Source organism: Balaenoptera borealis (assembly GCF_965194805.1).
Source record: "Balaenoptera borealis genome assembly, chromosome: 3".
In the NCBI taxonomy this organism is placed as follows: Eukaryota; Metazoa; Chordata; class Mammalia; order Artiodactyla; family Balaenopteridae; genus Balaenoptera; species Balaenoptera borealis.
In genome coordinates, this window is record NC_138866.1 from 165975395 (window position 1) to 165995848 (window position 20454).

Sequence of the window (20454 nt, forward strand, 5' to 3'; positions counted from 1 at the left end):
TAAATTATGGTATAGGTCCGCATCCCTTACAACTCTTGGATCTAGGTATGATTTGAAATCCAGAGTTTTCTAATTTTGCAAAGGTCATATACTATACATAATGTATAGTATATGATACCTTCAACAGAGTCTAAGACAGCTCTAACTAAAAAAAAAAAAAAAAAATTAAGATATTTGTAGCAAAATATAAGAGCCGTACAAAATAGGATAAAAACTTAAAATAGCCTCATGTCATTTAAGGTCAAGGTTTGCTCCTCCTGTTCATGTTAGGACAGGTTTTGCTCTCAAATGGGTTATCAAAAAAGCTTTATCAAGCCTTTTGAACTCTTAAATTATAGCTAAGGGATTATGGATCTGAGCCTTTATTATCATTTTTCACTCTTCCTTGTTTTTATAGCTAGTTGTTTCAACATTTGCCTCTGGCAGTAGGCTGGACACAACCAAAGCAGGTCCTGATTTATTCCCCTCTGCATCCTAATAACACACTTCACAAACAGAAAACATTTATTTTTTTTTTCTGACTTGAATAAGTATGAATTATAAAGAAGATTATTTGTTAATATTTGACCCCTCTAGGTAGACAAATCAGATACAGAGGGTGTGGTACAGAGTTATGCCCAGTAAAAGTCACCATCAGTTACTATGGCGGACACAAACTGCAGGCCTTATGACAGAACAGGAAGATTACTGTTTCGATCAATTAGTAAAAGATGCCTTGTGAATGGAATGCCAAGAAAAAAAAACGGATGGCCAGGCTGATTTTTATTTAAAACATATATAATTGTCATTTAGAATGACTCCTACGAGCTCATTTCACTCTGTTTTCTAAAACAATTTAAAGAGCAAATGTTTATGGCTAATACCAGCAAATCTGCAGATTATTCATCTCCTGCTAGTACGTAAAATGATACGACTTTCAATTCATTACTGAGAACATGAAAACAGAACTCTAAAAAAAAAGACCAAGTGAGGTGAATTCACTGACGTCTTGTTTTAGCTAGCTACTCTAGAGTTAAACCATACTATAAACATATTCACTTAAAATTAGCTAGCAAGTCATTTCAGCCATAGCAATATAATAGCTAATATAATTAGCTAATATAATTCATAAAGCAAAATAGAAAATATGAAATATGAATCATAAAAATAAAACCATGAATTGTTATAATTTTGTATACAAATGAACCATCTGTCATGTTTTAATAACCTAAGGGTAAAAATTACGGTTTATACCAACAAGCACCTACTGAATAGCACAGGGAACTCTGTTCAATATTCTGTAATAACCTAAATGGGAAAAGAATTTGAAAAAGAAGAGATACATGTATATGTATAACTGAATCACTTCGTTGTACACTGAAACTAACACAACATTGTTAATCAACTATGCTCCAATATAAAATAAAAATTTTTTTAAAACTCTGAAAAAAAAATTAGGGTTTATAATATTTTGGAACTTTGTGCAAATGTATTTGCTTGAAAGAAAACTCTTGAGTGAAAAGCCCATAAGTTATATAAATTTGTGCAGAGTTCTTTTGGCATATAAATTTTAAACCAAAGTTTTACATGGATTTCATTATTCCTACCTTCTAAGTATTTAGAGATTTTCTCCACTTGGACTGGCATGTGAAAGTAAAAAAAAAAATTAGACATATAATATAAATATTAATACATGCATAATATATCAGCTGCTGAATGAAAAACTAGGTAAAAGAGTCCAACCTGAGGTTAAATCAGAACTTCTGCCACTCTTTTTGTCTTCTACAATTTCATAAAACGGACCAATGACATGTAGCAATTCTTCAACTTTTTCAGTCATTGGCATAGTTTCAAGAATCTGTAATCAAAAGAAACAAATCCTGTGAAAACAAACTATTAATGTGATCCACACTAGCACCAAATAATATATTTATAATTTACTTACCGATAACTTTGAGATTTGAAGTGCTTTTATAGACTCCTGAAAGTATCTATGTTAATTACATATTGATGCATATACCACCCTAGGAAAATTTCAAGTAAAGATTTAAAAGCGTTCTCATTTTGGAAACTATTTTACATAAGCTTCATGTAAAATTTTATATAATAAGCTATAGATTGTGCATTAAGCACTAAAGGCACTAATGTAAAATAAAATAGAAAATTGTGGGGTTAGAGTAAAATTATTATGTCTGTTCTTTAAAACCAAGGTAGTGTTTTTAAAAGGGTGTTAAGTAAAGTAGGAAATGGCAACCACTTTCAGACACCTTCATAACTACGGGCCAATTTAGAATCATCAAGTTTAAAGAGCAAGGTAAATTAGGTGAAAAAGTATTCAAATAAAGAGCCATCAACTGATGACTGACAAAATAAAGTATTTCTATATATGGAATATCTTGTAGATATTAAAAAGACTAAGATTAGTTCTGTGTGTGCTGACTGGAAAAATATCTATAAATTTTTTTTTACAGGCAAAAAGCTAGTAGCTGCACAGTATGTTTAATATGATACCATTATTGGTTTTCTTTCTTTTTTTAAATAATAGGATATATATATACACACATGTCTTTTCTGTATCAATCTACAAAATACAATTAAAAGTAATTACCACTAAATAGTTAAAATGGAGGGAATGAGGAAAGATTATAACAATATTTAAAGAAAAAAGAATGTTATCAAACCAAAGCTGTACATTATCGTTCTCTCTCTGCTTTTGAAAGACTCCTTTGTTCTGCTACTGATGTACTTAACAGCCAAAAGAACTAAGCTCTGACCTCTTTTATAGAAAAACAAAGTCCACCAAATAAAAACTGTGAAAATGTAACAAAGTGCACAACTTTGAGCAATGTAGAAGACATTAAAACAAAACAAATTACTCTGAATCTACCAAATAAAAAGTACTACAGAGGTTAACACTATCAAAGCATCTGGCAAAAAAATATTCCTACAAATACTGAACCAATCTTTATAATTAAAATTCACCACAACATTGCCTTGGGTAATGAGGGGAGTCAGCTCTTTTTCTCTTAGGTTGCTGAATTACTCTGAATTAAGAGCTTTTAAGCAGTAACTGTAATGTATTAGCGGTTCTACCATTTTTAAAATATTTAAATCTTTTTCTAATTACAATAAAATTTATCTTATTCTACATGAAAAAAAAATATTCCTTTTTTACATATTTTCTCTATGTTCAAAGATTATTTAAGATTATTATACAGATCTAGATTTCACAACTTCTGATCCATTACCAACATATCAATACAAATGTTCCTTTATAAAAAGGCAGTAAGATCATCTTTAAAAATCCATGATTTCTTCATTAATTTGCTCCTTGAAGAGCTAGTTAATAAAGAATGCCCTCTTTACTAGTTACCAGAGAAACTAAAAGCATCCTTGTCTTATTCTGCTTCTGAAGGATTTTTGCATTCACAGAAAAATGCTTGTTACTGATAAATCCAGTGATAGAAACATCTCGACTTATGAGTCAACACTTGTATGAGAACACTGTTGGGCAGTCTTTTTACGTATTTCTCATAAAGTTTCAAAACAGAAATGTTTTCAAGACAGCCCAGTTAAGTCCCACACTCCTGAGTAAGGGAAATCAGTATTTGAAAAGATTCCTATCTGTATACTTTCTGCAGAAGTCAACGATAGAGAAAGATAAGAAAGATGAAAAAATGAAAACATGGGACTTCCCTGGTGGCACAGTGGTTAAGAATCTGCCTTCCAATGCAGGGGACACGGGTTCGAGCCCTGGTCTGGGAAGATTCCCACATGCCATGGAGCACCTAAGCCCGTACGCCACAACTACTGAGCCTGCGCTTTAGAGCCCACAAGCCACAACTACTGAGCCCGTGTGCCACAACTACTGAAGCCCACGTGCCTAGAGCCTGTGCTCCACGACGAGAAGCCATTGCAATGAGAAGCCCTTGCAATGAGAAGCTGGCACACCACAACGAAGAGTAGCCGCTCGCCGCAACTCGAGAAGGCCCGCATGCAGCAACAAAGACCCAATGCAGCCAAAAATAAATAAAATAAAATAAATAAACTTATTTAAAAAAAGAAAAGAGGGGCTTCCCTGGTGGCGCAGTGGTTGAGAATCTGCCTGCCAATGCAGGGGACACGGGTTCGAGCCCTGGTCTGGGAAGATCCCACATGCCGCGGAGCAACTGGGCCCGTGAGCCACAATTACTGAGCCTGCACATCTGGAGCCTGTGCTCCGCAACAAGAGAGGCCGCGATAATGAGAGGCCCGCGCACCGCGATGAAGAGCGGCCCCCACTTGCCGCAACTAGAGAAAGCCCTCGCACAGAAACGAAGACCCAACGCAGCCATAAATAAATAAATAAATAAATAAATAAATAAATAAATAAATAAATAAATAAAAATTAAAAAAAAAAAAGAAAGAAAAGAAAATAGCATGTCCCCACAATGTGGCACATCTGAAGGAAAAAACATTTACCTTAAGATGAACTTTAATGAGACAGATAAAGCCCTGATAAGCTCAGTAATCTAGATTCTGTATTCTAACATATTACAATCTCTTTGTTCCTAAAAACAAAGCAGCTAATTTGCCTGATAAAAAAACTAAATCAAAGCTGCTCTAAATAGGGACCTCCCTGGTGGTCCAATGGGTAGGACTCTGTGCTCCCTGTGCAGGGGGCCCAGGTCCGATCCCTTGTCGGGGAACTAAATCCCACATTCATGCCACAACTAAAGAGCCTACATGCCTCAACGAAGATCCCATGGGCCACAGCTAAGACCTGGCACAGCCAAAATTAATAAATAAAAAAAAAAAAAAACTGCTCTAAGTAGTTTTATTTTCTATTGTGAATTATTTTCCCTACCTTTTTCATTTCTTCAACGTATGCAATCATGGCTTCCTCTTTGGTCATATCACCCAATGAATTCCAAGCATCCCTAGAAATAAAAATATCCAATTAACTACAGAAAGACACCTGATTTCAATTGCTCAGAATATAATTTATAGTTATTGCTATAGGATCATTAATTTAAAACAGGCTTTACTTAAAGCTATATTAATGTTTCCAAAGGATCTCTTTAAATGCACCACCTTGAAGAAAAATATCACAGTGAATAAAATGGCAAATTAAATAGTAGCTAAAACTAAGAAGTATAAACCTATCTATAGGCCATAAATTATAGGGACTACATTATATAGTCTCTATAATCTCTATATAGATTATAGAGACCGTAGACTGTTCATAATTATTTGCTAAGAACTCTTTAAAAGTCTTTATATCATTATAAATAACAGTGACAAAAATGAACATTTTAGAAACTCTACATGAACTGTCACAGTCATGTTTCAAATGAACAGAAGTTTTGGTTAATTTTTTTTTTTTTTTTTTTTTTTTGGCTGCATTGGGTCTTCGTTGCTGCACGTGGGCTTTCTCTAGTTGTGGTGACCAGGGGCTACCCTTCGTTGCAGTGCGCGGGCTTCTCATTGCGGTGGCTTGTTTTGTTGTGGAGCACGGGCTCTAGGCGCCTGGGCTTCAGTAGTTGTGGCTCGCGCGCTCAGTAGTTGTGGCTCACGGGCTCTAGAGAGCAGGCTCAGTAGTTGTGGCACACGGGCTTAGTTGCTCCGCAGCATGTGGGACCTTCCCGGACCAGGGCTCGAACCCATGTCCCCTGCATGGGCAGGCGGATTCTTAACCATTGTGCCACCAGGGAAGCCCATGCCTCCGTTCTAGAGCCCACGCGCCTAGAGCGCATGTTCCACAGCAAGAGAAGCCACTGCAGTGAGAAGCCCACGCACCGCAATGAGGAGCAGCCCCCACTCGCCACAACTAGAGAAAGCCCGCAGGCAGCAACGAAGACTACGCAGCCAAAAGTAATAAATAAATAAATAATAAATAAATTTATATTAAAAAAATAAGAGTCTAACACTTGAAAAATGGAAAAGGTTTCTTACTTCTAAAAAAAAAATGAAAATGTGAGGGACAGGAAAATTTTAAAGCCTCAAATAATGAGAAGAGCCCTTTGAAATTTTTGCCTAAAAAGAAAACCTCTCATTTTAGAGATATTTTCCAGAAGCAGTATAACTCCACCAAAGTTCAATTCTGAGGAAAATCATTAAGTAAATAAATAAATTTTCTTCAAACAGCTTAAATAACATATTGCTCTTACATTTAACCTAATACGACTAGTCATAAAGATCTTAGAGGAAAGTACAGGACTAAGAAATCCTCAAAGATGAGGTATCACCTCACACCAGTCAGAATGGCCATCACCAAAAAATCTATAGACAATAAATGCTGGAGAGGGTGTGGAGAAAAGGGAACCCTCTTGCACTGTTGGTGGGAATGTAAATTGATACAGCCACTATGGAGAACAGTATGGAGGTTCCTTAAAAAACTAAAAATAGAACTACCATATGACCCAGCAATCCCACTACTGGGCATATACCCTGAGAAAACCATAATTCAAAAAGAGTCATGTACCACAATGTTCGTTGCAGTTCTATTTACAATAGCCAGGACACAGAAACAACCTAAGTGTCCATCGACAGATGAATGGATAAAGAAGATGTGGCACATATATACAATGGAATATTACTCCGCCATAAAAAGAAACGAAATTGAGTTATTTGTAGTGAGGTGGATGGACCTAGAGACTGTCAAACAGAGTGCAGTAAGTCAGAAAGAGAAAAATAAATACCGAACACTAACACATATATATGGAATCTAAAACAAACAAAAAAAAGGTTCTGAAGAACCTAGGGGCAGGACAGGAATAAAGATGCAGACATCGAGAATGGACTTGAGGACACGGGGAGGGGGAAGGGTAAGCTGGGACGAAGTGAGAGAGTGGCATGGACTTACATATACTACTAAATGTAACATAGCTAGTGGGAAGCAGCCACATAGCACAGGGAGATCAGCTCGGTGCTTTGTGACCACCTAGAGGGGTGGGATAGGGAGGGTGGGAGGGAGACGCAAGAGGTAGGCGATATGGGGATGTATGTGTATGTATAGCTGATTCACTTTGTTATACAGCAGAAACTAACACACCATTGTAAAGTAATTATACTCCAATAAAGATGTTAAAAAAAAAAAAAAAAAGAAATCCTCAAAGGAGTTTAAGGACTTCCAATGCAGGGTGAAGAAACTTAGCCATCAAAACATGTGGCTCTTGGGGCTTCCCTGGTGGCGCAGTGGTTGAGAATCTGCCCGCCAATGCAGGGGACACGGGTTCGAGCCCTGGTCTGGGAAGATCCCACATGCCACGGAGCAACTGGGCCCGTGAGCCACAACTACTGAGCCTGCGCGTCTGGAGCCTGTGCTCCACAACGAGAGGCCGCGATAGTGAGAGGCCCGCGCACCGCGATGAAGAGTGGCCCCTGCTTGCCGCAACTAGAGAAAGCCCTCACACAGAAACAAAGACCCAACACAGCCAAAAATAAATATAAAAATAAATTTAAAACAAACAAACAAACGTGGCTCTTAAAGACTTACTCTGCCAATTAGCACACTCTGTTCCTGACGTACATGACGTATGGTCACGTTAGACATCAGACATCCTGTTAGACATTTGTCACCTCTTCAATAGTGTTTAAGAACATCAAATGTTAGTCAACTGGAAACATGGCAGAGGTATTTTGTGATTCTATTAAATATATTAAAAATGAAATTTCTATTCAGGTACAGTGGGACAGGAGTGACAGCTTAGATAAAAAGTAAGGCAGAACCTGAGTCATGCTCCTAGTTATTTATTATCTCAATGGCTCAAAGCAAACAAGGTCACCTGACAAGCAAGAGGTCACTCTTCTTCTTGGCAGGTAAAAGAGGCAGAAGAGTCTGTTGTTCCTTTAATGTAGTTTGGGACTTATTCTTGGCATAATAAAAAGAACAAACTCCATAAAAGGAAACACTAATTGAAAATGCTTTTATATCTTTGATAAATCTACCTCTTTTGGTTTTATTGTCTTCTTTTCTTCCCCAAGACCTTCCTATTTGTGTGAAATTGTGTTAAGAGCACACAGAGGGAGCTTCCCTGGTGGCGCAGTGGTTAAGAATCCACCTGCCCATGCAGGGGACACAGGTTCGAGCCCTGGTCCAGGAAGATCCCACATGCCGCAGAGCAACTAAGCCCGTGCGCCACAACTACTGAGCCTGCGCTCTAGAGCCCGCGAGCCACAACTACTGAGCCCGTGTGCCACAACTACTGAAGCCCGCGTGCCTAGAGCCCATGCTCCACAACAAGAGAAGCCACCGCAATGAGAAGCCCACGCACCGCAACAAAGAGTAGCCCCCGCTTACTGCAACTAGAGAAAGCCCGCGTGTAGCAATGAAGACCCAACGCAGCCAAAAATAAAGAAATTTATAAAAAAAAAACAAAAACCCTTGTTTAAAGAAAAAAAGAAAGAGCACATAGAGGATAAAAATGTATCCAGCACCTAGAATACTTTGTGCACAGAATAATCCATAACCACATAAGTAACAGTCATATGATTATTATGTCATTAAACTCAAAATTATTTCATAGCTGTCTACATAAAATTACCATTTATATCTTCCAATAGGATCCCAGAATCCAGGCCTTGATAGTTTACAGGGTCCTTCAGTTGCCTGCTTATAAAAGCTATAGAACTTGAGCATCATTTCGTTTGTTGGCTGGAATGAACCTATTGGAAACATACATTAAGTAAGATCACTTGGAGAACACAATTGATGAGCTAATGCTTACCTTACTAACAGTGACTTTTTAATATTTCATTAATAGTTCAGACAATTTATTCTTATTTTACAGAAACAAAAGTTATGGCTCAGTTTATTTCTTTGATTTGAAAAAACTCTGAGATTTTACACTTTAATAACAACACCTAATATAGTTCAATAAATAACAGAATAAATGAATAAACATGTTGTAGATGTAACCAAAATAACTGGCAAATGTCATTTTAAAAAAAACAAATAAATTAAAATATAGAATAACTGTATCATGCAACTGTAATAAGGTATTTCTATTAAAAATTTGTGACAAACCACACTGACTAGCACAAATGAAAGTTAAATGTATACTCTGCTTAATAAAACTGCAACAGTAAGAAATTCAACTTCTCTTAGCCAAATTTCCGATTTCTCAGGGCATTAGGAACTTTGGCTAAAGCCAACCAGTGTGTACTGTGGTAGAAAAAGAATTAATCCAAGATAAAACAGATTTCTCACTTCCTACCTCCGTAGTTTTGGACATGCCAATTTTCTGAGAATCAGTCTAGCTTATGTTTCTAGCTTATCAATAAACTTTTTTATGTTTAAAGTTTTCAAATTGTTTGAACAAGTGCTATAAGTTGCAATACTCTTAATGAGAGAGAAAAATTGGAATATAAATGTTTTATAACAACTAACTGGCTAAATAATTATGATATACATAAATTATGGGATTATTTATAACTAGCGCCCTTAAAATTTTTACTGTAGAAAAATATAAAAAATAGCATGAGAAAAGTTTCAAGATCTACTATAAAATGAGAGTTAAACAGCAGTTTAAAACAGCATATCCAGCACAATCCATTTTTACAAAATAAGTACTTATACACTTAAAAAGCAGAGTAGAAGGAAACATGTCAAAATGTTAAAAGAGGAGAGATATCGCTGTCATAGGCATATAGATTACTTCTAGTTTCTTTTTTGCTTATTTGCATTTTTAAAAAATTTACATTTATTGTGTATTACTTTTGTTCCAAAATTTATTATGAAAACAAAAATTAAAACTGTAAAAAGATGTTTTTAAAACTTCATAGGGCTTCCCTGGTGGCACAGTGGTTGAGAATCTGCCTGCCAATGCAGGGGACACGGGTTCGAGCCCTGATCTGGGAAGATCCCACATGCCACGGAGCAAGTAGGCCCGTGAGCCACAACTACTGAGCCTGCGCGTCTGGAGCCTGTGCTCCGCAACAAGAGAGGCCACGATAGTGAGAGGCCCGCACACCGCGATGAAGAGTGGCCCCCGCTTGCCACAACTAGAGAAAGCCCTCGCACAGAAACAAAGACCCAACACAGCCAAAAATAAATAAATAAATTTATAAAAAAAAAAAACTTCATAGATTGCATAATAATCTGATAACATGTAGTAATCAAAAGCTAGTAGTTTATAAACATTGTGAAAATTACAACACAGACAAGCTGAGAGCTGGTGTTTCAGGTTTGGCCAGGAGTGAATAATTAATTCCAAAATCACAATAATAAATTATCTACACAATATATGCTCATTTAGGAGTATCCATTAGATACAGTGTTTCAATGATACAGTCTTTATATAGCAGAGGGGAAAACAATGGAGAAACTATAGTTAAAAATGGTTACCTAGGACTTCCCTGGTGGTGCAGCAGTTAAGAATCCGCCTGCCAATGCAGCGGACACGGGTTCGAGCCCTGGTCTGGGAAGATCCCACATGCCGCGGAGCAACTAAGCCCGTATGCCACAACTACTGAGCCTGTGCTCTAGAGCCCACGAGCCACAACTACTGAGCCCGCGTGCCACAACTACTGAAGCCCGCAAGCCTAGAGCCCATGCTCTGCAACAAGAGAAGCCACTGCAATAAGCCTGCGTGCTGCAACGAAGAGTAGCCCCCGCTCGCCGCAACTGGAGAAAGCCCGTGCACAACAACAAAGACCCAACGCAGCCAAAAATAAATAAATAAATAAATAAATTTATTTATTAAAAAAAAAAAAAGGTTACCTATTTAAATGACACAAACCTAAATTTAAAACATCAAAAGCCTCATCTCATAATATCTTCAGTAAGTTAATCAACTGAGATTTAAAAGTTTATTGGTTAAGGTGAGTAACATATACATTAGGTTAGAGCAAAAACTAATAACATATATTGAATGTATTCTGTGTATAAGACACTAGATAAAGTATAGTCTCTGTCCTCAAGGTGCTCACACACAACATCTTACAGAAAAACCTGAACAAACTTTTTGGCCAACCCAATACATTTGATATGTGTTTAAAACATTATATAGGAAAATAAATTTCTAAAGGTCAAGGTCATACCAAACATAGGTGCTATAGGATTCATTATAACTTTATGCCATACATAAAGATTAAGCAACAAGCAACAAATAAACTATAAGAATATTTGCAAAATAATCCAGGACAGATGACACAACTTAAAAGTTTTACTGGGCTTCCCTGGTGGTGCAGTGGTTGAGAATCTGCCTGCCAATGCAGGGCACACGGGTTCGAGCCCTGGTCCAGGAAGATCCCACATGCCACAGAGCAACTGGGCCAGTGAGCCACAATTACTGAGCCTGCGCGTCTGGAGCCTGTGCTCCGCAACAAGAGAGGCTGCGATAGTGAGAGGCCCGCGCACCGCGATGAAGAGTGGCCCCTGCTTGCCACAACTAGAGAAAGCCCTAGCACAGAAACGAAGACCCAACACAGCCATAAATAAATAAAAAAATAAATTTTTAAAAATAATAAAAATTAAAAAAAAAAGTTTTACTATAAAACTATTTAATGATTAATTATAACAATACTTCTGCTTCAATTATTATCTATTTAGTTTCAGGAGATAATAGTACAGTACTGAACACTGCCCCACCCAGCTGCCCTTTGGCAGAGGTTCTTAACTTGGCAATACCTTCTTAAATGTTATATAAACACAAACTGTATTTACACTTATATGGGTTTCCTAATAAGTGATATATGGTGTCAGCAAAGATAGCAAACTATCATCAAGTCTAGCTCTATCAATTTTCAAAAAATATAAAAACGTGTGGTTTAGAAGGATGAAGGTACCATTTAAACAAAACTCTTAGAATCATGCCTTCCTGTAAACTCTCTTCATCAGACATTTAAAAAATCAATACCTAAATAAGTTCCTATGTTATTTCTCTACATTTTGTTCATTCACTCTTTTCTTTCAATCCCTCATATATCCTCCTCCAATTTGGTGTTTGAGATTACAAAAAGGAAAGCTATTTTGTGTATATTTGTTTTCAAAACCTTTTGTATCTGCACTTAATGAATGTTTGTTAATGGTATTGAACATTCATTACTTAGCCAAATGATAATTAATGAAAATAGGGAACATGACATTAAATACTATAGTAATATATTAGTGTTACATTCAGTTAGTTTTACACTCTGGCACAATGATAGTAGTTAAAAGTATTATTTAAAAAATACACGTTTATTGTGGAAAAATATACATTTATTGCAGAAAGATATGAAGTGAAAAGTCAAATTCCCCCTTTCCAAGCCTCTCCACCGAAAAAATATTTGAATAACGGCCTTAAACTTCCCAACATTTGTCAAAGACATAAAATTACAAATTCAAAAAGCGCTGCAAAACCCCAAACAGCATTAATATGAAGAAAACCATACCAAGACAGATCATAATCAAACTGCTCAAAACCAACGATAAAGAGAAAAATCTTGACAGAAGCCAGAGAAACGACAGGTTAAATATGAAAGAACAGCTCCAATGACTTTTCACCCAAGTTGCAAAGGTCCCACATGAGTATGAAAAAGAGAACACTAGGACCATAGAACAGGTTTGTTTGTTTTTTTTAAGTAGTAAATATATATGTACTTTTAAAATATGAGAAATCGTTTTACAAATGAATATAGTTGCTCTTTCCTTTCTTTCCCTTCATATCAAAAGTTCTCAAAAAGTAGACTTTATGAGTATGCGGCCCTAGGCATCCCCATCCCAGATTTTTTAAAAACATACCCAAATCCGCAGTCATTAAGGGACTTTTCTTTTCGACAACAATATAAACTGCTTAAAATCTGGATAATATATTTGTCTCAGGCTTGAGAGATCAGCAGGCAATTAATTCCCATCCGACACCTCCCCTTCAGTTACATGCTTTTTCAACGCAAAAAAAGAAGTAGGTTAAATAAGCAAGACTAGAAGCAGAAAGAAGGTTAAAGGAGGTGAGATTCAGAAACTGGGGCCTCAAGCCTCTGCAGAAGGCTTGTCCAGCCGGGCCCAAGTGCACGTACCATTTTTCGGCAAACTCTGGATCACCTTCACCGCCGCCTCAAACCGGGTTTCATGCACGGATCTCGTGTCCGCCATCTCCAGCCTCCAGCGCCGGCCCCGGTCCCAAGGTCTGTCGGCTGGAATCAGGCAGCAGCAGCAGCACCAGCTTTCCCAGGAGCCTGCATGAAACTGGAACATGGAGCGCAGCCGCGGATCAACATGCCCAAAGGGAGGAGGACCCGGAGCGCAGCTGGTCAGTTCCCCGTGGCCCTGCCCTATCCAGGCCACACAGTCTGAGATGGCCCGGCTCCTTCCTCCTCCCGGGGGCGTGACCTAGGCTGGGGAGGCCGGGCCGCCCAGACAGAAAAACAACTCACCGAGAGGAAGAGCATTTCTAGCAGAAGGCGGAGGGGCCCCGGGCACTGGTGGTCGCTGTGCCGCTGACCCACCCGCAGGACCCTGGCGGAGCGGCCACACCCCCCATCCCGGCGAGGTCCGTCTGTCCGTCCGCGCCCTCCCCGCAGCCCCGCCCCAGAGTCTTGGGGGGACCCACTCGCTACCGCCACAGTCGCCGCGCAGCAAACTCCACCCACCCGCCCAGCAGCCTTGGCGATGACGCGCGCCGTCTGTCTGTCCCTGGAAAAGGGCCGGAGAAAGCGGAAAAGAAGAGCAGCGAGATGGATCGGCGGAGGGCCCCGGGCTCGCTGTTTGAACAGGCCCGACAGATGTGTCGGCGCCAGGGCAGCCGAGGCGGGGTTGCAGCGCGTGTGGGCACCGCTGGGCAAAAAAATGACTGTGGTCCCCAGCGCCTGTCCTCTCTTAGGTTAAGGTTTGAGAAAGGTGATGGGACTTAAGCAAAGAGCTTTAGATCCAGAGAGGCCTGGTGCGAACCTTAAGTTCTGCCATTTAAGTTCTGCGACCTAGGGCAAGTTACTTAGCCTCTCCAGCGGCAATCTTCCTAACACCCGAAAGGGTAGATGAAAGGATTAGGGATGCTGGATGGAGGTGCTTAGCAGTGCTTGGCTCGCAGGTCTTTGACAGCTTTAGCCGCCCCGAGACAAGGACGTCCGAGCAACAACCAAAGGAGAGGGGAGGTTGCCCGCTACTTAGACTGGGCGGGGGTAGGGAGAGCATCTTCCCTTGCACCACCCCCGACTTCGATCCCTAGGGATCCGGGCTCCGTACAGCTCCAGCCCGAGCTAATGGGCGACAGGGCGTGGGGGAAGGGCGAACAAGGGACCTGTACGGATCATCAATCCTAGAAAGAGGTACCCTGGGCCTTCACCTTTCTAGCACATCGCCCCCCGTCCTCAGGCATCTAGGAAGCGCCCCCAGGCCCAACGCGGGGGTACTGCTATAGGTTCTGGGGGTGGAGTCCTGCGGCCCGGAAATCCCAAAGTCGCCAGGTCCCTTTGTCAGTTCGGGATGGGTTAGGAGGGTGACTAGTCCAAATCTAGGCGCAGACTCTTAAGTTACTCTTCCCTTGGAGCCGCAGTGCCGGCATTTACCTTGGTATTGCCGGGCAAGGCCGTCCGGTAAGGTCCCCGACGCCCGCCCCTCGCCCTACCCCGCGGGCTTGTGGGAAATGTAGTCCCCGCTCCGGGCGCTTCCGGACACCTCCCTCTGGCGGCGGGCGTTCCTCCCACCTGTTCCGGTTCGTTTTCTCTGTCCCGCAGATGCTGGAACTGTTGCGACGGAAATCCCGCCTTCCTGCTGCGTCGCACTTTGTGCTACTTCAAAACACCACATCCGCTTCCAGCTAAAAGGATAGACGCTCAGTGGTGCCTTTCAGAGGTATCCCGGTGGGACTGGACTGGAGTCGGAGAACTGGGGTCTTATTTCTTGCTCCTGATGCTTACTAACTTTGAAATCGTGTGCTTTCAGATTACCGTCCAGGTAATAAAAACTACGGCTTACTGAGTGCCTGATACTTGCCAAGCACATAACATGTATTCCAAAAACGCTGTAGGGTGTTTGTCAATGAGGAAATTGAACCATATTAACTCATTTGCCCAAGGTCAAGTAGCAGTAAGTACAGGAGTAAGTAGACAGAGCCAGGAGTGAGTCAATGCAAAAAACTCTTGCTTTATTTCTTGGACTTTTTCCAGGACACCAGAGTGAAAGAAACTAACAGTGTCCAACTAGGGAGATTTTATGTGTTTAATATCTACCGCTTCCACTACTTTTTCCTTGCTCTTTTATTATATATCCTTTTCAGTTCCAGTCAGTCGTGCATACTTATAAGAGGGCTTGGGTATTCATTTCATATCTAGGACTCCATTTTAGCAACTGTTCATAAAAGCTTATGTAATAAGCAAATTTACAGTACACTGGTCTTTAAGTTATGATGAATAAGAATTTTTCTGCCAGTGACTTCTGTTGTATTTCCATTTGCTGGTACTATGAATTTCCAATCAAGGAGAATAGCATAAGGAGAAAAGAAATTGAGGTTATTCAGGAAAAGGTATTTAAAAAGTAGCTCCTTCTTGTAGCTGTGCTGGTTTAGATGTGGTACTTCCTACTGAAATGTAATGATGAATATGATGGATTGAATCAGTTCCTAAGGTGCCTTCCAATTATGTAATCCTGTAATTCTACCTAAAATATATCTCATGGAACACTAATGCCTTTTAGTACTTTCAGTACAGTGCCTAATATGAAGCATTTATTTTAAATTGAGATATATTGACATATAACAATATATTAGTTTCAGGTGTGCAACATAATGATTCGATATTTGTATACATTATGAAATGATCACTGCAGTAAATCATTATTGATCATGTATTTCTACAGATATTTTAATTAAGAATGGGTCCACTTCTTACACATGACCACAAGAAAGGTAAAATAGTACGTTTAAGGGTTTTAAGAAACATAATGGAATAAATATTAAAATAAAAAGGATTCTTTTAGATGCTCCTTCCTTTACAAACATTTTAAAAGTCCTGCTATGGCTCATGTAATGTAATTGACACTGAAGTTACAAAGCCTTTCAGGGAACTCAGTCTAGTGTGGGAAACAGACATGTAATGTAATAATTACACCACAATGCAGAAATATTAAAACTGAAAGATATAAAAAACACTGTATTATGTGTACCAAAAGTCAACTACAAAAGTGTTCATAATAGCACTGTTTGCTAACAGCCCAAACCTGGAAGCAACTCAGTGACCATCAACAGTGGAATAGGTAAATATGGACTACTGAAGAGCAATGAGAGCAAATGAACTACATCTGTTCAGCATCTTCTGTGAATCTCAGAGGCACAAGGAAAAAGAATCTAGATTCAAAAGAGACCATATTGTATGATTTTGTCTACATAAGTTTCAAACAGGCAAAACCAACGTATGTTCAAATTCAGGCTGGAGGTACAGTGTCTGGAAATGGGAAGAGGGAACTTTGAGGTTCCAGTATTGTTCTATTTCTTGAGTTAGGTGCTTCTTACAGGGGTACAGGGGTATGTTCACTTTGTGTAACTACTGAAATGCATAACTAAGATTTGTTTATTTTTCTTTGTATATGTTATCCATCCTTCAATTAAAACTTTCATTTAAAAAATTTAAGTGCCATGGGAACAAGAGAAAGATTAAATCTATGTGACAGATGAGGGGGATGTCACAGAGAAAGCAACTTTTTAGCTGGTTCTTCTGGAATGGGGAGAGAGTCATTCTAGGTAGAGGTAGAAAAGCTAAAACAGGTGATCCTTTTGTAATGTATAGAAATATCGTTATCACTATGTTGTGCACCAGGAACTAACATAGTGTTGTAGGTCAATTTTACTTAAAAAGGAAAACAAACTCATAGAAAAAGAGATCAGATTTGCAGTTACCAGAGGTGGGAAGTGGAGGGAGGAGGAATTGGATGAAGGTGGTCAAAAGATACTAACTTCCAGTTATAAAATAAATACTAGGGATGTAATATACAACATGATTAATATAATTAACACTGCTGTATGATATATGCGAAAGTTGTTAGAGTAAATCCTAAGAGTTCTCATCACAGGTAAAAAATACTTCTTTTTCTTTTTTGTTTATTAAACTTCCTGTGATAATCATTTCAAGATGCATGTTAAGTCAAATCATTATGCTGTACACCTTAAACTTATACAGTGCTGTATGTCAATTATATCTCAGTAAAACTGGAAGAAAAAAAGCTAAAACAGTATACCATATGTGATTAGCAGCAAGTTTGTTCACATGATGGCAACATAGTTATGAGGGAAGGTGGGTCAAAGCACTGGATGAAAGGTCAAAGCACTGATTGAGGCCGACTTGAAGGTCATATATGCCATGCAAAGGAGTTTGTTATGGATCCATGAAGACTATTTTTGTATCAGCTACAGTTTGGTTAGGAAAGCAGAACTACTATGATTGATACGGTATAAGATTTTTTTTTTTGATTTATTTTTGGCTGCGTTGGGTCTTCGTTGCTGCGCACGGGCTTTCTCTAGTTGTGGCAAGGGGGGCTACTTTTCGTTGCAGTGCGCAGGCCTCTCATTGCAGTGGCCTCTCTTGTTGCAGAGCATGGGCTCTAGGTGCGCGGGCTTCAGTAGTCGTGGTACGTGGGCTCAGTAGTTGTGGCTCTCAGGCTCTAGAGCACAGGCTCAGTAGTTGTGGCTCACGGGCTTAGTTGCTCTGTGGCATGTGGGATCTTCCTGGACCAGGGCTCGAACTCGTGTCCCCTGCATTGGCAGGCAGACTCTTAACCACTGCGCCACCAGGGAAGCCCGGTATAAGAGAACAATTACGGGGATTAGAGTTTACATAACTGTGGGAGCTGATAAAGAGGCCTTTGGAACACTTTGCCTCTGTTTCTGGAGGTGAGGCTAAAATGGCTATAGGTCAGCATATCTTATAGTCAGGAACTGGTGTGAAGGACTGAAGAGGAAACTGAGACCCCTAAGCACAAACTGAAACCAATGAGGACAAATTGAATCCTATGTTATCTCTCACTGCTTCTAAATTCAGTGATGTGCATATAACCTTCAGAACAAAATGGTACCAGTCTCCATGGAGCTGAACTCATGCCTGACCTAAGACTCAGAGAAGCTGTGTGTCAAGCTGCTACTCCATGCCTGGTATCCTTCAGAGCTGCTTCACTTCTGCCTGCCAAACCTCACATAAATTCATCTGGGAGGGGACTTCCCTGGTGGTGCAGCGGATAAGAAGCCACCTGCCAATGCAGGGGACAGGTGTTCAATCCCTGGTCTGGGAAGATCCCACATGCCGCAGAGCAACTAAGCCCATGCGCCACAACTACTGAGCCGGCACACCAAGAACCCGTGCTCCACAACAAGAGAAGCCACCCCAACGAGAAACCCATGCCTCACAACGAAGAGCAGCCCCCATTCGCCGCAACTAGAGAAAGCCCATGCACAGCAACGAAGACCCAACGCAACCAAAAATAAATAAAATAAATAAAAATTTTTAAAAATTCATCTGGGAGATACAGTTCTAGCTTCTCTAAGAATGATGACCCAATACAAATTCACCACAGTTATTATAATTATTACTTGGAGTGGCCAAATTTTATTCCAGAAATATATAGAAAGATAAACATTAAAAAATCTAACAGGGACTTCAGTGGTGGTCCAGTGAGTAAGACTCCGTGCTCCCAATGTAGGCGCTGGAGTTCAATCCCTGGCTGGAAAACTAGATCCCACATGCATGCCACAACTAAGAGTCCACATGCCGCAACTAAGACCTGGCGCAGCCAAGATAACTATAAATAAATAAATATTTTTTAAAAAAGAGTTCTCATCACAAGGAAAAAAATTTTTTTTAAATCTAACCTAAATAAAAAGAGAAAATGAAAATACAAAAACCGAACCTTGGCTGTTATTCGGAAATACCATCTGTTATGGACTGAATGTTTGTGTCCCCAAAATTCATATGTTGAAGCCCTAACCCCCAATGTGATTGTATTTGGAGATAGGGCCTGTGATAAAGGCTAAATGAGGTCATAAGGGTGGGACCCAAATCCAATAGGGTGGTGCCCTTATACGAAGAGGAGGAGACACCAGAGCTCTTTCTCTCCACTATGTGAGGACATAGAAAGAAAGTACCTACCTATAAGCCAGCATCTTGACCTTGGGCTTCTCAGCCTCCAGAACTGTAAGAAATAAATTTCTGTTGTTTAAGCCACCCAGTCTATGGTATTTTATTATGGCAGACTGAATGGATAAAGATACCAGCCATACTTCTGAAAGACAGCCAAAGAGGAAAAAGAAATGAGGCATAAATATAAGAAAGGAAGAGACAAAATTTTTATTTTTGGATAATAGAATTGTCTAGAAAAATAATATTGAATAAGCTAAAATGCTATTAAAATTAATTTGAGTTCAATAAGATGAATAATTTGAGATAAATATACAAAATCTATAGTTTTCTAATATTGGAATGCAGAAGTCAAGGCCAGATAGATTAAAGACTTAAATATAAAAAGCAAAACTAGGGGCTTCCCTGGTGGCACAGTGGTTAAGAATCCGCCTGCCAATGCACGAGACATGGGTTCGAGCCCGTGTGCCACAGCTACTGAGCCTGCATTCTAGAGCCCGCGAGCCACAACTGCTGAAGCCCGCACGCCTAGAGCCCGTGCTCCGCAACAAGAGAAGCCACCGCAATGAGAAGCCCGCGCACCACAATGAAGAGTAGCCCCTGCTCACCGCAACTAGAGAAAGCCTGCGCGCGGCAACGAAGACCCAACACGGCCAAAAATAAGTAAATACGATAAATTTTAAAAAATTTTAAATAAAAAAAATAAAAAGCAAAACTACAAATTCTTAGACGATAAGACATTCTTAGCTAATGCAACAAGACAAGAAAAATATGAATGAGATATAAGAATCAGGAAAGAAAAAGTGAATCTTTCATTATTTGCAGATGATATGTTTGTCCACATAGAAAATTTAGGGGAGGGAATGCCCTGGCAGTCTAGTGGTTAGGACTTGGCACTCTCAGTGCTGAGGCTCAGGTTCAGTTCCTGGTCAGGGAACTAAGATCCCACAAGCCGTGAGGCGCAGCCAAAAAAAAAAAAAAAAAAAAAAAAAATTAGAGGAAGCAACAGTTATTACAGTGAAGAAAGTGTTCAGCTGAACAAAAGGTCAATCAATAATGATCCCTTAAACCAACACTAATCAATTAGAAAGTGTAATAGAAACATATTGACAACAGCAATACATTCCAAAGTACTAGGAACAAAAAATGTGTAATACCTTTATGGAGAATAATGAAATTTATCAATGGGCAAAATTATCAAAATTTATCAACGCAGCCAAAAATAAAATTAATTAATAAAAAAAAGTTCTTAGAAGAAAAATAAAACAGCTGCTGCATTGCACAACACCAGAGGGTACCATTCGTGTTTTAATGGATATTAGTTGATGCCCCCGAAGTCATGCAGCACGGTGGCCTTGTTTATGATTAAGTGTTAAGGAAAGGTTTACATAACAAGCCCCCCAAAATAGAATTGTGAAAAGAACATATGGATACTTGTCTTAGCTTAGGCTTGCA

The 20454-nt window shown here is 39.5% G+C and overlaps 2 protein-coding genes and 1 long non-coding RNA gene across 12 annotated transcripts in view; 2 read left to right on the forward strand and 1 right to left on the reverse strand.

Moving 5' to 3' along the window:
• The window catches only part of MASTL (microtubule associated serine/threonine kinase like), a 75007-nt gene extending 66512 nt beyond the window's left edge, over nucleotides 1–8495 (forward strand). Inside the window, exon 13 of the mRNA XM_082385380.1 lies at nucleotides 7945–8495. The gene's annotated coding sequence lies outside the window, so the exon portion shown is untranslated. The remainder of the gene's footprint in view (nucleotides 1–7944) is intronic.
• The window catches only part of ACBD5 (acyl-CoA binding domain containing 5), a gene marked incomplete at its 3' end in the record, with an annotated part of 38186 nt that extends 23565 nt beyond the window's left edge, over nucleotides 1–14621 (reverse strand). For 2 of the 10 annotated variants that reach the window (XM_082385497.1, XM_082385499.1), the window contains exons 1-6: nucleotides 13318–13463; nucleotides 12961–13129; nucleotides 8505–8625; nucleotides 4826–4898; nucleotides 1723–1837; nucleotides 1587–1619 (exon numbers count right to left, since the gene is read on the reverse strand). In XM_082385497.1, the coding sequence (XP_082241623.1) occupies nucleotides 1587–1619; nucleotides 1723–1837; nucleotides 4826–4898; nucleotides 8505–8625; nucleotides 12961–13129; nucleotides 13318–13332 (526 nt within the window). In that variant the 5' untranslated portion in view covers nucleotides 13333–13463. Of the gene's footprint in view, nucleotides 1–1586; nucleotides 1620–1722; nucleotides 1838–4825; nucleotides 4899–8504; nucleotides 8626–12960; nucleotides 13130–13317; nucleotides 13537–14448 lie in introns of those variants that run through there. The other 8 variants (XM_082385500.1, XM_082385501.1, XM_082385502.1 and 5 more) reach the window with 7 other exon arrangements.
• On the forward strand, nucleotides 13318–15424 carry LOC309625715. Its single transcript, XR_014242697.1, has 2 exons — nucleotides 13318–13433; nucleotides 14617–15424. It is a non-coding gene; the product is annotated as an uncharacterized lncRNA (long non-coding RNA).
• Nucleotides 15425–20454: the final 5030 nt, after the last annotated feature.